The following is a 16,315-nucleotide window of genomic DNA, read 5'->3' as shown; positions in this document are numbered from 1 at the left end:
AAACAAATTAAAAAAAAAACAGTTTTTATTAAAATAATAAAAAACGAAAAAGAACAATTTTTTTAAAAGAAAAAAAAAACGAAAAAAAAACTGAAAATTATTATTTTTTAAAAAAATAAAAAATAAAAAACAGTTTTAAATTTTTTATTATTTTTTGGAATAAATTTTTGTTATTTATATTTTTTTAATAATTTTTTAGTTTTATTTTATTTTATTTTAATAATTTTATGAAGGGCATTTTTGTCATTAGGGGGACATTGACATTTTTTGGTAGTTTAGGGGGGGACATTGACACAATTGGTAGTTTGGGAGGTACATTGACAATAAAATGGTAGTTTGAGAGGGTTATGTATACTTTTTCCTTTTTCTTCTTAAACAGGTTCTTTAACTATTAAGAGGCATGCATTTCTGGCTTTTTTTTTCTAATTTATGTACATTTCTTAGTTGTTATTCAAGATATGCCACTAGAATGTATGTCACATTCTATATAAGTTGTTACATATAATAGCTAGTGTTATTGCCACAATTTTTGTTAAGACATTTCTAAAGCTCTCGTTCAAGAAAAAACGCCTTTCTTTATTTTATTGAAAACCTTATGCAGAAGAATTGTACAAATACTTGATGAAACCTGTTTGCTGGGTAAAATCTGTTGCAGAAGAATCATATAATCCCTTTGCTAATTTTTTTTTCTTTACTAATTGAATACCGAAAAAGGATTACAGGGAGGTTCCATTTCCATATTTTTAAATCGCTGCGTAATTTCTTTGTTGGTGACAATTTTAAATCTATCCTTCATATTCATAACCAAACTATTTATCCATTGATCGCAAAAAATAGATGGTGGGCTTTCTAGTGGATAAGAAGAGGAAAAGATAATTTTTTATAAAATAAATGCTCGAAAGGTCCTTCAGATATGACTTTTTGGTCCACTCACTCAAGAGCACACCCAATGACTTACATATATTTCCATCTAAAATAGCTAATCAAAATTCATTTTATCTAGTTTAGTTAATGAGTTTTAAAATGCATCATATATTCGATTATCTATTCTTAACTTTATATTATTATTTTTCATTAATATTTTTCATTATAGTATTTTTTTTTCATGTAGGTCCTGCTTGATAACTCCACTACTTTACACACTTTCCCTTAGATCTTCACTATAAAGAAAGAACGTGAAATCGTAGAGAGAAGGAAAAAGAAAAAGCGGTAAAGTTGGAGATAAAGAATATAAAAAAAAAATAGATAAGTGTAGAGTTATACTATTTATGAAATTAAGAAAAACCTATTGTAGGGTTAGTTAACACTTTTGTTATTTATTCTAACTTAAAATTGCAAATAGACAATCCATTTAGAGTGCTCTAAGGTTTCTTTTTCTTTTTCTTTTAATTTACCTTTTTTGTATATAAAAGAATGAAAATAATAAATATAAATACAAAACAAAAAAGAAAAATTAAACAATACAAAAAAGGTAAATTAAAAAAAAAAAAAAAAAGAAACAAAACAAAACAAAAACCTTTACACAGTTAGCCAGAACTAGGGTGGCCGTGCCTCTAGTTCTGGCCGCCCAAGGCACGGGCCACACTAAGGGTAGCCGCATAGGCGGCCACTCTAGTCCAATCTTAGTCATGTCATGATATGGTGTAATTTAGCCATAATAAGCTCCAACCACATGCAGGTATGACAATCCAACAGCCCAAGACAGGATTTGGAAGACAATTTTGAAGGCTTCTAACTTTATTACTTTTTGTTTATCTCAAAATTATCTGAAAATTATTTTTCTTTAAAAAAAGAATTTGAACAGCCAAGAATATCAAACATGATATGGCACCTCTATAGATATCATTCCCCGATTACATTTCCTCAACTGCCTGCTTCTACAACCTCTTTCTTATACCGCTACAAAAATTACAAACCACATGATTTTCACAAAAATCAAACCAATTCCACAGACAAGAAGGGCTTTCTCGCAACACAATGTAACACATTCTCCACTCCATTAATCTTCCCTGAGTGACCCAAATGATTTGACTTTGAACCCTTTTTCTTCTTTCTCCACCACATTCCTTTGCATCTTTGTATGAAACAAACTCCCTTGGATCTTGAAAAGCTACTTTTGGTGATATGTGCCTCTTCATTGTATCTTGAACACAGTCTTCAATTTCGCAACCAGCCTCCACTCCTCGATCGACAGATCATCCTGCATATTTTTGGAGTTGCAATAAGCAACAATTGCGACGAAATCCATAGAAGCATAGAAAAATTGTGGGTGAGATATTCAAACCACTTCTTACCCTATAATTAGCTTTGAGTACATCAATCGACCTCCTTGAGATGTGGCTCACAAGCTCATCCTCAACCTCAAAATGCCTACCAAACATCTTTTGCTGCTCGTCAGAGCTGGAGGCAACTATCTGTAAAAGCACAACAAATAAAGCCAAGTATTAGCCAACCTCCAACCAAGTGTAATGATGCATGACAAATTCTGAAGCAACAAATTTGACATTAAAAATCAAGTAAGGATCTACAGCAATTGTGAGATACATGGTTCAACAACCCAAGATTTATTTAGGTACGCGGGTGTCATATGGGCTTTCACAATTTTCTGCCCAAATTGGTTCCTGGGACAATCCTTGAAAAACATGCTCAGACAACCAGAGTATCGAATTTTTCTGAAAAAACATTTTGGAAATATCTTGGACAATTTGTAACTAAAAGGAAGCATCTTGAACAATTTGTCTAAAAAATCATTTTGGAAATGATGGTATGATGTCCCAATAACTACCCACATAAAGAATGACATACGGCTGTAGTTCGCTCTCAGAACAATTTGATCCAAGCTCTTTAAACCATTATATTAGGCTTTTTGATAAATTCTTGCAGGATTCTTGGATGGGCTTGATGTTTAACGACTTGGGGAAGATCAGGTCATTAAGTTTTTTTGTGTATAAGTCAGGTCATTAAGATTTAATACTTGCAGATAGAGATTTTGTAATTGTGACCACCAATCTTAATAAATGCTCGTTAGTTATTACTGAAGGAGATTTAAAAAATAAATGTCTCATTTCTCACCAGCTTTTGGTAGCTACATCACCACTTTTTCAGATATACCGTGAAGTTATAATGGATCCATTCGATTCCCTATGGAATCCCCTTAAACTGACAAAGCATTCAAAACTGCACAGTGATTCAAACACATACCTTAATTGCAACCATTTGCCCTTTCTTCGCAATATCCACAGGTTTATGGTTATTTTCAATCGATGCAATTTTTCCAATATCAATGAAATCCTTTACAGGAACACAAATTGGAGTCCCAACCTGTGCAGAAAAATAGGTTGCATCAGATATGTACAAAAATATAAACCAAATACTTTCATGTACAACACAAACTCTAAGGGCATCTGATAATATAAGCATTATCTAAAGCCAGCCACGTAATACACAAATATAATGTTGGGGGACTGGTGCTAATTGGCATCAAGCCCACTCAGGAATTATAAGCCATACAAGAAATTTAATGCTGACACAAGCCATAAAATCAAGCAAAAGATCACGAAAACTTTTTTTTTTTTTTTTTTGGTAACTGGGGTATCCTGGGCTTTTCCCCGACTAAATCCCAGGGACACCATGCAAAGCGTCCCTCCTACACGGATTGGATAAAGCTCGAGCTTTTGCCCGCAAGCGTGGCCACAAGGAATTGTTTGCACTCAAGGAGATCGAACCTTGGACCTGATGGTTCATGAGGCACCAGGGCCAAATGACTTACCAATCAAGCCAACCCCTTTGCATTCAAGCAAAAGGTCAGGAAAACTGACGTAGCCTCAATCAAAAACTTAGATCTAGATGGGCCATGCCAGCCTCCATTCAAAGCAAGAGAAAGGAATTAAGCATATACAGGGATGAATTCTAGAGACGGTAGAAATGCAAGCTAAAAGAAGTATCATGTGATATATAAATATTAGAAGTATATAAATAATTCATGAGTTTTTCAAACAATTCAATCCCACATAATTAAGATAAATGAAATTGCATACAAATACGGAAGACTAACCCAGATATTACACTACTTGATCCACAAGATCTAGAACCTAGACTTAGCATAGACAATTATACGTCAAAACAAATAGTATAAGTTCACATATTTTGAAAACTCCACTAGCTCATTCAATTTGTCGTGGATAAGTACACCCTTCTAATTGAGCACAGAAAAAAACACAGACATGTCCATGGGTTCTATAAACTTTGTTGGTCATCATTGTGTGACCACACCAAACACAGCCTCCAAATCTCGTAGTAGACTAAGCTAAATAACTAACATTATGTTCGTGGAGGAGAGGGGAGGGAGGGATGGAGAGGAGAGAGAAAAGGGAAAGGGGAGGTAGAATCCCTCCATTTCATAGAAGGAGAAAAGGGTTGGAATGGGAGAGGGACGAAGGGTGACACCAAAACCAATCCAAACATAATGGGAGGGGGAGACTTTTGTAACAAATTTTTGAAATTTTGTATAAGGAAAATTTACTGGGTTCATTGGTTTTTATCCTTGCTTTAAACAAATTATATCAGGGTGTAATGATAAAATTATAACTTTACCATCTCCTCTTTCGTCTTTACTTCCCTCCTACCAAACAGCATAAGAGATGAAACTCCTCTCAATTCCCCCCCCACCCCCTCCCTCCCCCTTCTCTCCATCCCTCATACTTTCGATCCCTCCTATCAAAAAATGTAAAGAGTCCAGGAATGGGGAGGGAACTAAGCAAATCAAGGAATAAATTCAGTAGGTATATAAAGGGACTTCTAGGGTCAGTCTTTGTCTTTGAAAAGTTTAAGTATGTTGATGGCTCCACTGGCTAGTTCTCTTGGAAAGGACCAAAGTCAACCCTTCTAACTGAATAAATGAATAAAGACTTTGGTTGAACTGACTCCAGGGCTCACTACATAACTTCCATATCTCATAACACAAGGACTCGGATAAACAATTTACATGTCCAGTTTTCTGAAACCATAATCCAGGGAGACTGCAAATCAAGTAACAAAGTGAGGAGATATTCCAAGGAAACTTTTGGGTCATAAAATTACTTATGAATAGCCTCTTGTTTTAAATATTTTCGATTTCCCTTTCCTTTTTCTCAACTTTGCCAAGATTCAAAAGGATCCCAAGTAGACAATGAATCATTTTTCTCAAATACTTGGCTGCAAACACGTCTGAGAATGAATATTTTTTTCTTGGACTTATCAACACCTTTACAAACATTATAGTGTCCCTTAAACAAGAGAAAACAAGACAAACGGGCTGAAAGTAATTACCTTAGCAATTCCTTCAACGACATCAACCCCCAATACAATTGGATCCTTCTTGTTGAAAATGCAGTTTGGTAAAATCTTAAGAACACATGGAAAAACTGCATCATCAGCAGCTTCCTTCTTCTTTTCCTCCTTGAGATTATCAATATAGGCTTTAAATTGATCAAATAAGTGATATATGATATCAGCAATAAAAATCTTCACACCAAGTTCATCTGAGAGTTCCCGGGCCTCTGGTGTAACTTTGACATCAAACGCCAGGATGGTAGCATATTCTTTTTTCTTTTCAAGCATTACACTTGCCTTCATGACATCCTTTTTATGCACAGGGCCTATGCCTATACCACTAACAGGAATTTTTACTGCTGGGGACTTCAAAAACTCCAGCAATGCTTCCAAAGATCCTAAGGTAGATGCTTGTACATAAACTCCCTCACCAGTCTTATCAATCCTGCTCATGACTGACTTCATATCTTCCATAGCAGATTCCTTAACATCCTCTATATCATCGTCAGGCCCTACAACATAAAGACCAGTCCCAGCAATAGCATGCTCAAGGCCCTGTGTTACAATGTGACACAAGGAATCAGGAACTTCTTTCAAACGAGCCAACAATCCTCACTTTAATTGTGCAAGTGCATTACTGAAACTCGAAGCTGAAATTAGGTTGGATTGGCCTTGATTTCAATATGTGCAAAAAATACCTGCGCTGTGATCTTGATACCCATTGCAGCCTTGATTTCCTTATGGTGCAGATAAGTCCCCTGAAATCAGACCACCACTGAATCATTATCTAAAGCATTGCATAACTTATAGCTCTTGCTTAAACAACACAGGATATAACTTAACAGTTAAATCTTTCATACAGGTTATTTATAGTAAAAATAAACCCTTTAGAAGCTATTTCAGTCAAGTAACACAACTTTGTGCAGAAAGGGAGTTACTTGACCCCCACAACAACCTGCTGGAAAAAAGAAAGAGCAGCACAAAACTCTGGCACTCCTGAAGCAGTCAGATATTGCCAGTTTTACCATCTAAAATTGTGTCCAACCACATCTGAACTTCAAAAACAGATATATACATGGCAAACCTTCAGTCTACCCTGAATTGTTTGCTACGTCGAGATGCCTTGCTAATAAGATTGAGCAAGGATTGTAGAATTTATAAACTCTGGTTGTGAATTTCACAAAATAATTAAACATGTTCATGTACACACGACTAGGCTTTTATTTTTTATTTTTAAAAATGTTTTTATTACATCGGTCACGGCAAGCAAGTCATAGATCCCTAAAGATCCACAACAACAAACAAAATAACCTAAGTGGGATCAAAAAGGGATCTCTCAAGCGATGGAAAAAATTACAATTTCTATGGAACAAACTTGCAAAATTTAACTTCTAAAGCCAAGGTGCATGTAACAACTGAAAAGACTACTAATGTTCATAATCCCAAGGAAAAAAGACAAAATGATTGTCAGAAGTCCTTAGCTTCTGAGGGGTCCAGGGACTGGTAAAGCACATTAGCTAGGCCGATGTCAATAAGGGGTCTATAAGCACTTCGCTGATATAAAAAGTGCTGTCATGATTGTTATGAAGGATAAAAATAAAGTGACTTTAGGGTTAGGGAGACCCTTAGTAAGATAACAACAGAGAGCACTACGAAGCAGGATTGTTATGAAGGATAAAAATAACCAAACTGCTCTCTCTATTGGCAGCCTTCTATCGACAAAGCGCTTTTTCTCAGTCTTTCACAAAGGGGGAAGCACTCCTTCCCTCTGTCAAGCAAGAGACATTTCTCGCAGAAGTTATTACCTAATCTCCCTCACTTCCGTGAGTCCTCCAATTCTGACACTATGGCATAGCCATTCTTAGGTGGTATTACTTAACTTTCTGAATATATTGGCAGTTCCTTGTTAATTTTTCTCTCATTGTATACATTTTCTCCATCCCTCCTTTGCCCATGGACTTTTGTCCCAATGTTACTCTAACGTATAAAGTCCCAAAAGATTCACCCATCCGTCACCATGAGGCATGCAGCTTAGCAACCTCTTCAAGACCTTGGCCTTCCGTGATATTATTCCAGTTTCAGTTTATTAACTTTAAATTATTTTATTTAAAAGAGAACAACTAATCTCCTTAGGCAGTATGAAACTCAATAAAAGAAAGATTCATGAAAATCTATTTTGTATGTTTTAGATAATTTTCAATATCGAGGTCAACTAGCTCTTCTTCACAAGTTAGTTTGCTAGCGGTATACCGGAGTTCTATTTTACCAACCCAAGAACTACAAAAACTAGGTAAATATGTGAAAAGAGACCATACCTTAACTCGGAGTTCCTTCATTGGATGGGGTGTTAATAAAGCTCGAATTGAGGTAACAATAGGCCCCTACAAAGCAAGATTCATTTGTAAGAATTTGAAAGTTAGCATGAGATCATGTGGAAACATGTTTTAGGTGCTTACCTGCATGCCACAAACAACTATTTGATCTCCTTCATGAAGCACACCATTAACTAATACAACATCAATAGTTGTCCCATGACCTTCAACAACCTTGACCTCCAACACAGTACACTGGTGCAAAATTTAACCACAATCAAATTTCCATACTACTACCTTGAAGCACTAAACCAAATGAAAATCATGTGAAAAGACTACACACCTGCATTTCACTGCTGTATGTAAGTTTCTCAACCATAGTTTTCTGAGTCCATTGAACTAATAATAATAACAAATCTGGGATGCCTTCGCCACTGTATTTTTCACAATCACAAAATATCAGGAAATTAGCAGAAGAAATTTTGCAGCTGAAGATCCTACACAAGTTATATCAATACCACATTAAAAGTCCACAAGTTGTACCTAATAGCACTTGTAGGCACAATGCTGAAAGTTTCCCCCATTTCCTTATTTTTATAGTACAATTCAGTATTTAATCCCTGCTCTTTGAACTGAGTGATAATCTGACAACCAACAAAAAGAAACCAAATGAATAAGTAATGAGCTAAACTGACAAGAATGAAGCAATGAGAAGGAGCAGAATTTATAAAACCTGAGTGAGCCTCATATTGAATTCATTTTGTACATCCTTAGATTGCTGCTTCATGGCCTTCACAATTGGTGCATTGCGACATACTTTCCAGCCATAGAGCCTATCCACCTGCAGAAATAAAAATAAAAAACAAAACAAAAACAAACAAAATTAAACATCAATAATAATAAGAGGGGGGAATAGCAACAAAAAAACCAAATTAGATAATGAACCTCACCTTATTCAATGCAACAATGAATTCCGTATTCCTCATTTTTAAAAGATTAAGTGATTCTATTGTTTGTGGCTCCAAACCATGCATAATATCGACAACCAAAATTGCAATATCACATAAACCCGAACCCCGCGATCTTAAATTAGTGAATGATTCGTGCCCAGGGGTATCAATAACCAATAACCCGGGGACCTTCAGTTTAGCATCAGCTTTCAGTTCCTTGGTTCTGTCGCGTATGTTCTCAGCAGGAAAATATGTTGCACCAATCTGTTGGGTGATACCTCCAGCTTCACCTTCCTGAACATTAGTGCCTCGTATACAATCCAACAACTTGGTTTTACCAGTATCAACATGGCCCATGATGCAGCAAATCGGGGATCGAAGGTTATCTTCACTCTGCTTGGAGGTAGCCTCTGAAACCAGTACTTCTTTTCTCTTAGCAGCAACTGTTGGCTTGACAGTTGCAGGAGGTGCTGTAGGTTGAAAAACCAAAAGAAAAAAACAATAGGTAGATCAGAGCTAGGATAAATGGGGAAAAAAAAAACATACGCAGTTACTCCAAGGACAATATACTTTAGCAAGGTAATTCCAAGCAGTCCTATGAAATAATTCTATACCTAGATCTTCCAAATTCACAGACAGGTGCATAAACATACACACTGCAATCACAATTTTTATTTTTAATCATTTCTTGTTTATGTGTGAGGTTTGTAAAAGAGACATCTGCTAACTCGAGAAATGCAAGTCAATCCAACACATCTATCATCCTCACTAATAAAATCTTCCACTTGTACAGAAAAACAAACATATTTCCGAAGAGTAAGACCGCATATTCTCATTCTGCACGAGCTGAGTTAGGCCTAAGAACAATAAAATAAGGCATAGTTCAAAAACAGAAAAAGATAGAAGGAAGGGAAATAGGAGCTATAATAGGATGTTTTCCAGTTAGAATAATTTTGCAAGAACCACCTTAGCCATGAAAAGGCATGTATTAATATCTTCTTTTCAATTTTTTTTCTTTAAGAAAAAGAAAATGCAGTACACTGGAAATGCCACTAAGAAATCAAAGTGTTAAAGAACAATAAGGTTTTGAAGTCAAATAAAAAATTAAACATAAGTTGAGTATGATATGCTAGTGTTGTTGTGCAGTTGCGGTTATTTCCTAATAACCGTAACCGGGGTACCCGGTTATTCCCATTTAAATAACCGCAACTGCAACCGGTAGAGCAGTCTACCGGTTGCGGTTATTACCAACCGCTGGTTATCCGGTTATTAAGGTTTTTGCCAAGCCAAACCATAGCGTGTGTGTGAATATGATTCTTTTGGGTGGACGAGGACAGTGCACCACCTTATCCGCATTTGACACAGTTTTGTACTTGGCTTATCTCCATACTGCTACTCTTTAAATGTTCCATCTGGTTTGCAAGACTTCTTTAAGAAAGTTTGCTTAGGTTGTTCACTGCAAGTCTTTGTATAAACAGAAATGTTATATATTACCTTTTTTTATTTTTTTCAACTGGCAGTTTTAACTAGTTTCTAGAATTAGGTTTTATATACATATATATATATATATATATATAAACTCTAATTACCATTAACTGGTTTTCTAAAACCCTATAACCGGTAACCGCAACCGGACCAGGTTGCGATTATTTTCCGGTTTTCAAGTTAGCGGTCGTTGGCGGTTATTAGCGATTAATAACCGCCCCACATGTACACTCCTAGTGCCTATGGAGGAAAATAAATGATAGAAATTTTGAGGATCAAGAGAGGAAGTTGGAGGAGCTCAAGTCCTTGTATTCTCTTTTTACTTGGACAGCTGTGTTTTTAGCTCCCTTGGTAATTAGTTTTAATGAGTTTTTTGTACTTTTTTCTACTCCTAGTTAGGCATTTCTCTTGTATATTTTCTGTATACCTAGGTTACGCTTTGCGCTTTTAATGATATTTAAATTACTTATAAAAAATAAAAAATAAAAAATAAAAATATGCTACTTGCAATCTCACAGATATCCCAACCACATACTACCACATGTTCATTACCAAAGTTAAAATCACCATCATGATTAAAGAGTTTTGGTAGGTTGAAATAAGAAAAATATCATTTACTAAAATGGCTCATGGTTTTCTAGGCCTAGACCATATATTCTCAATTATCCATTTCCATTTCTTTCATCCCAATAATTATTACATCACAATAAGTTCTAGGCTTGGAGTTGAAAATTTTAGTATTATGCTTGTGTGTTTACAAATATACCTTTGTTGCTTGACTCAATGTTGTGTCTCGATTTCTTGAATCTATTCTTTTTATGTTTTGATTTTTGTTTCAGTAGTATATACAAGCCAATTGTGCAGAACATTTAGTGTTGTATGGTCTGAAGGCTATTATACCATGGTGTTCTGCACGTCTTGGAAAAGAGAAAGATCAATGAATTAATTGTACAAGGCCAGATTTAGGAAATTCTATCAGCAAAAATACCTGTGCAGGCGAATGTAAAGGATTCCAAGAAAACCAAATAGAAAAAACACCATGACAATATGCTCATTAGGAAACATGAATACTAGACAAAGCTATATTCAAAAATAAACCTTACCAGAATTGCGAGAAGTTGGTACTGCACCCTTTGTCTCTCTTTTCACCACTGGTTCAGGCTCAGAGTCGGCCTCTTCATCAGCAAATGCACTTTTAATAGAAAGATTAACAGCAACATCATCCCAGCTCTTTGCATCCCATTCATCCTCATCGTCATCTTCTTCCAACCCATTCTCTTCGCCAGCCTCAGCAACTCCAGATTCCTCCTCAACATCCATTGATTCCTCATCAACTTTGTCTGAATCTACTAAATTCATCTTGGTCACAGTCTCTTGTGGTTCTTCCTTTGCTTCTACATTCTCCACTCCCTCATCAGGGGCAGCACCATTTGCTTGTTGGTGAGTTGGTTTTTGCTTCTTATTCTGATACTTGGGTCGTTTAGTTTGTACAACGGTGTCTGCAGAAGGAAGAGGCACCCCTGCATTAGCAAGTATCTGGTTCCTCATAGCTTCCAACCGCCGAGCCTCTTCCCTCTGCTTTGTAGTCAAAAGCTTGCCCTCCGCTTTCTTCCTCTGTAATTTCTCTTTTTCCTTTTCCTTCTTTCTACGCTTAGCTTCCTCTGCTTGCCTCTCAAGCTCTTCCTGCCTAAGCCGCTCCTCTTCCTCCTTCTTCAACCTCTCCTCCTGTTCCCTTTTCGTTCTCTCTTCCAATTCTTTTCGCCGAGCAAGTGCCTCTTGCATCTCCCTAACATGTTTTGGCAATTTCTTATCAGCCCCTTTACTCTTCCCTTCATTCTTTTTTCCCTCAGTTGGCTCAGGCTTTATTACTTCATCCTGTTTTTCCTCTGCAGCAGCCACAGCTGCTGCTGCCGCTGCCTTCTTCTCTTTCTCCTTCTCCTTCTTCTTCTTCTTCTTCTTAGCCGCAGCAGACTCCACATTCTCGTCTTCAACCCCCTCCTCTACCACAGCAATTGATTCAGGCTGAACCTCAAGTTTCTCCTCTTGTGGAGGAAGAGCAGCCGATTTCAATACCGTAGGCCCCTCACCAAGCTCCGCAAGAATCTTATCCAAATCATCCTCCTCCTCAGCTGTCCTTCCACTCTTCTTCTTCTTCTTCTTGTTCTTTGAAGAATCCTTCACCTCTTCGTTCTTACTACTAGTTCCCACACTCGGTTGCTCAGTCTCAACCACATTCCTAACCTCATCTCCATCTCCCAGCGCACTAAAAACACTACTACCCTTCTTCTTAGACGACTTTTTCTTACCCGAAAACGCAATTGCAGAAACATCATCATCATCAACAGCTTCTTCTCCATTATCATCGCCCAACACAGCACTAAACGCATTGCCATCGGCCTTCTTCAACGTCTTCGAAGACTTCGATGACTTCTTCTTACCCGAAAACGTAATGGGTGCAACATCTTCATCCTCATCCCCATCATCACCAAGCCCATCAAATCCAGACCCCGTAAAGAGACTGCCTTTGTCACCACCTTTGGTTGACTTCTTCTTCTTCCCAGTAAACACAATCACCTGCTCATCATCATCACCATCCTCAACTTTATCAACCACCTCAGCTTCATCATCATCATCATCATCGATGGCATCAAAAGCTGAGGCAGTGAACAAACTACCACCACTTTTCTTAGTGTCATTCTTTTTCTTCTTCTTCCCAGAAAAGCTCACCGTCTGTTCCTCATCATCTTCCTCACTATCTTTCTCACCCGTCAATACAGACCGTCCATCCTCATCATCACCAACTTCCTCCTCTTCCTCTCCCAACAACCCGAACCCAAAAGCGTCGTTCCCACCGCCTTTCTTCGACTTCCCCTTCTTCTTCTTCCCAACAAACACCACCTCAGAAACCTCCTCTTCTTCGTTATCGATCTCACCATCCCCATCCTTGGGTTGCGGAGCTTTTGTGTTCCCCTTTTTGCCTTTCTTCTTCCCAGTAATCACGACCTTGTCCTCCTGAGCCTCTGGCTCCTCGGCCAGCTCGGCTCCGATGGCGTACTCATCATCGTCGATCAACTGCGCCTTCTTCTTCGACTTCGACACGGCAGCCGAAGCGTTCTCGTCGTCCCCACGCGCCGTCGGCTTCTTTCGACCCATTCACAATTCGGCTCTTCTGTTCAAGAAGCCTAACAATCAGAGCCAATGAAATCAGATCTGAAATATGAAAAAGAATCCAAAACAAGATCAATAAAACCCTAACTCCCGAAATCACACAAACACACGTATAAGTATACGTATACGTATACGTATATTTATACACACTCTAAAGCAACCCCGCAGCATGACGATGGTACCTTATCAGGAGCAAATTTAACAATTTCTTACACAACACAGACCCAGAAATAAAATCCTGACTGTGCTTATTACAGTCAAATTACTGGAAGAAAAAAAAAATATATATATATATATATATATATATATATATTATTTAATACCTCGGAAAGAACCCTAAACCCTACCAAAAGCAAACGGTGAAAATTGAGAAGGGAAAGAAGCAGATTTTGGGTACCTGAGAAAAGCGCAGATTTTGATGAAAATTGCTTCTCTCGAGCTGCTTTATCCCCTTACCCAAATCGATTTTGGCGGAGAGAAATACGAATCAAATAGATATACCTCTGAAAAACTATATAATATATATATAATTTTGTCAATCAAACACGCAGCAAATATTGCTTGATTGGAAGCAGCTGAGACAAGGAGTGCTGATGAGAAACGCAGAGAAAGAGAAAGAGGAGGAGAAGGGGGAAGGAGGGAGAGCAATATATATACTTCTTCTAGGGTTGTCCTAAAAGGTGTGGATTTTGATTTTCAATGACAAAGGCCATGTGGAATTGAAAAGGATTTTTGGACCTGTGTTTAAATTTCTTCCAATGGTTATCATGAGGGGTGAACTGTTTTTTTTCCCATAAGCCCAAATCATATTGATCCTAAGTTGCCACCTATCCTAATCCCCAATAGTGCCAAAAATTTATCAATTTATAAAATAATTTTTTTTTTTTTTGAAAGGAATAAAATAAATTATTGATGCGACATAAAAGCGGGTTGATGAGAGATAAGAGTAAAAATAGATTTGAATTTTTTGTGGGTAAAAAGTGAAGAAATATGTTTGCAACAATTAAATAGAGATATGTTATTTGTACAATTCTTATACAATAATTATATAACAATACTGATGTGCTCAGCATTTTTTTTAAAAAATAAAAATAAAAATGCTAAACATATCAATATTATTGTGCCATTGTTGTACAGCTAACATATCTCAATTTAATATTGAAGTTGTAATATTAGAATGGGGCCTACAAAGCTATTCAACCCATTTTATACTTTTTCTATTCCCATAAGGTTAGTAAAAGACAAGGCATGTATATTCTACCATCTCTCCCCTTTTTTCTCAAGCTTGTTTTTTACTTGTTCCACTATTTATTGTAGCATCGGAGGTGGTGACGCCACCTCTAACAATGTACCATTCTAATCTTTGGTTGTTTTGCAGGATTCTTGTCTTGTGGGTTGGACGTGCATAGTCACGTATTAACAAATATCTCTTTTCTCGATTCAAAATTATGAAAATATTCTTAATTTAAAAAACTGATAAAAAACAAAAAACAATTTGTCCATTTTTTTGTTTATCAAGGTTATATTTGTTATATTTAGTGAGAAATGAGATGTTGCAATCCCAATCATGGATTGTGAAAAAGGCGAAATCAGTCTTTGTAGTTTACCTGATTTATAAATAGTTTCATATGATATCAAAATGAAGTTAAAGGTCTCTGAGTATGCCATAAAAACAATTTATTCCCTATGACACGTGTCATAATTTTTTTGGTTATGACAGAATATAATTATAGGGAGTAAACTGTTATTTTAGCATATCTTAAGGACTTCTGAGTTCATTAAGATACCACATTGAACTAATTGTAAATAGATATATGATCTTTTGTCACCTAGAAAGACAACTCTTGACTACCTTACCCATGTGGCAGGATGGTCTCCTACCTAACTTTAGGGTCTCTTTAAAAAAAAAAAAAAATAGTTGTCACGTGGGCAAAGGTGGTCAAGAGTTATGTTTTGAGGTAACAATGTATCATATCTCTTGTAAATTAGGTAAACCACGTGAACTGATTTTGTATTTTTTTCCTAATAGATTAGAAGACATTGATTGCATTAGAAGGAATGTAAATATAATTTACCAAAAGCTTTTTGTGTACAGATGTTTCCCAATATTCTTGGCTTAGCTCCACTTTTAGTCATATTGGAAGATAAGGAAGATGTCTAATTCTATTTCAAGCTCCAAGCCCTTATACTTTTGGATTGGGTTTTTGTAGTTCTATCACCTTATATTTGGTTTAGATGCTATAAAAAAAAAAAAAAAATTAAAAAAAAAAAAAAAAAAAAAACTTTAATATATGTGTTGTAGTTTTTTCAACGGTTCAGATTTAGTATCAAATTTTTCATAAGGAAGAAAGAGATAATAAAATTAAATATAAACCATTAAAAAAACTGCAACACATATACTATATCTTTTCACAGCATCTAAGCCAAACTCCATGAGACATATGTGTCCACAACAAGCCCTTCATGTTGCGTTTAACAAAGACAAAAACGAAGAAAGAAGCAGTTGTAGTTGTGTATGGATTTCAATGACAAATCACTTGTGGTTAATGGTTATAAAAGGATTTTGGGATTTGTTTATTTTTTATTTTTTTATGTCTTTTATTTTATATTCTAAAATTATATATATATATATATATATATATATATATATATATTAACAAATAAAGCAAAACACAAAATACTCGTAAAAACATAAAGACAATTTCATCTTTATATCACATCAGAACACTTTTTTAAATAAAAAGTAATCCTAAAATATATTAACAAACATTATATATTTTCTAATAAACCCACCTTTTATATATATATATATATATATATATATATATATATATATATATATATAAGTAATTTTATTTAGTAGATTTATATACTACTAGCATACAATTGGAATAATGTGATAGTAAATATTAGACCTTAATTTTTATTTTTATTTATAAGTATTGATTTAAAAGCTGATTTTTATTGTCATGTCATGAATAATTCTATTTAGTAGATTTATATACTACTCACATACAATTGGAATAATGTGATAGTAAATGCTAGACCTTAATTTTTATTTTTTTTATAAATAATGATTTAATGGTTAAT

At 35.7% G+C, this 16,315-nt stretch overlaps 1 protein-coding gene across 3 annotated transcripts; it reads right to left on the bottom strand.

Moving 5' to 3' along the window:
• Nucleotides 1-1,811: 1,811 nt before the first annotated feature.
• LOC133880209 (eukaryotic translation initiation factor 5B-like) lies at nt 1,812-13,949 on the bottom strand. 3 transcript variants are annotated; one of them, XM_062319112.1, is made up of 13 exons: nt 13,623-13,949; nt 11,161-13,267; nt 8,573-9,042; nt 8,356-8,463; nt 8,166-8,266; nt 7,966-8,056; nt 7,767-7,877; nt 7,626-7,691; nt 6,009-6,068; nt 5,308-5,865; nt 3,202-3,321; nt 2,295-2,414; nt 1,812-2,200 (listed from the first exon to the last, which is right to left on the bottom strand). In XM_062319112.1, the coding sequence occupies exons 2-13, from the start codon at nt 13,208-13,210 to the stop codon at nt 2,135-2,137; spliced, it is 3,921 nt and encodes a 1,306-aa protein (XP_062175096.1). In that variant the 5' UTR covers nt 13,211-13,267; nt 13,623-13,949; the 3' UTR covers nt 1,812-2,134. The 3 variants fall into 3 exon arrangements, with proteins under 3 accessions (XP_062175096.1, XP_062175095.1, XP_062175097.1); XM_062319111.1 differs by having other exon boundaries at nt 11,161-13,239; XM_062319113.1 differs by having other exon boundaries at nt 11,161-13,226.
• Between the last annotated feature and the right edge of the window lie 2,366 nt (nt 13,950-16,315).

The sequence above is a fragment of the Alnus glutinosa genome, chromosome 10, assembly GCF_958979055.1.
Source record: "Alnus glutinosa chromosome 10, dhAlnGlut1.1, whole genome shotgun sequence".
NCBI lineage: Eukaryota > Viridiplantae > Streptophyta > Magnoliopsida > Fagales > Betulaceae > Alnus > Alnus glutinosa.
The sequence above is the reverse complement of the archived record's forward strand: the minus strand, read 5'-3'. Positions and strand labels throughout refer to the sequence as shown.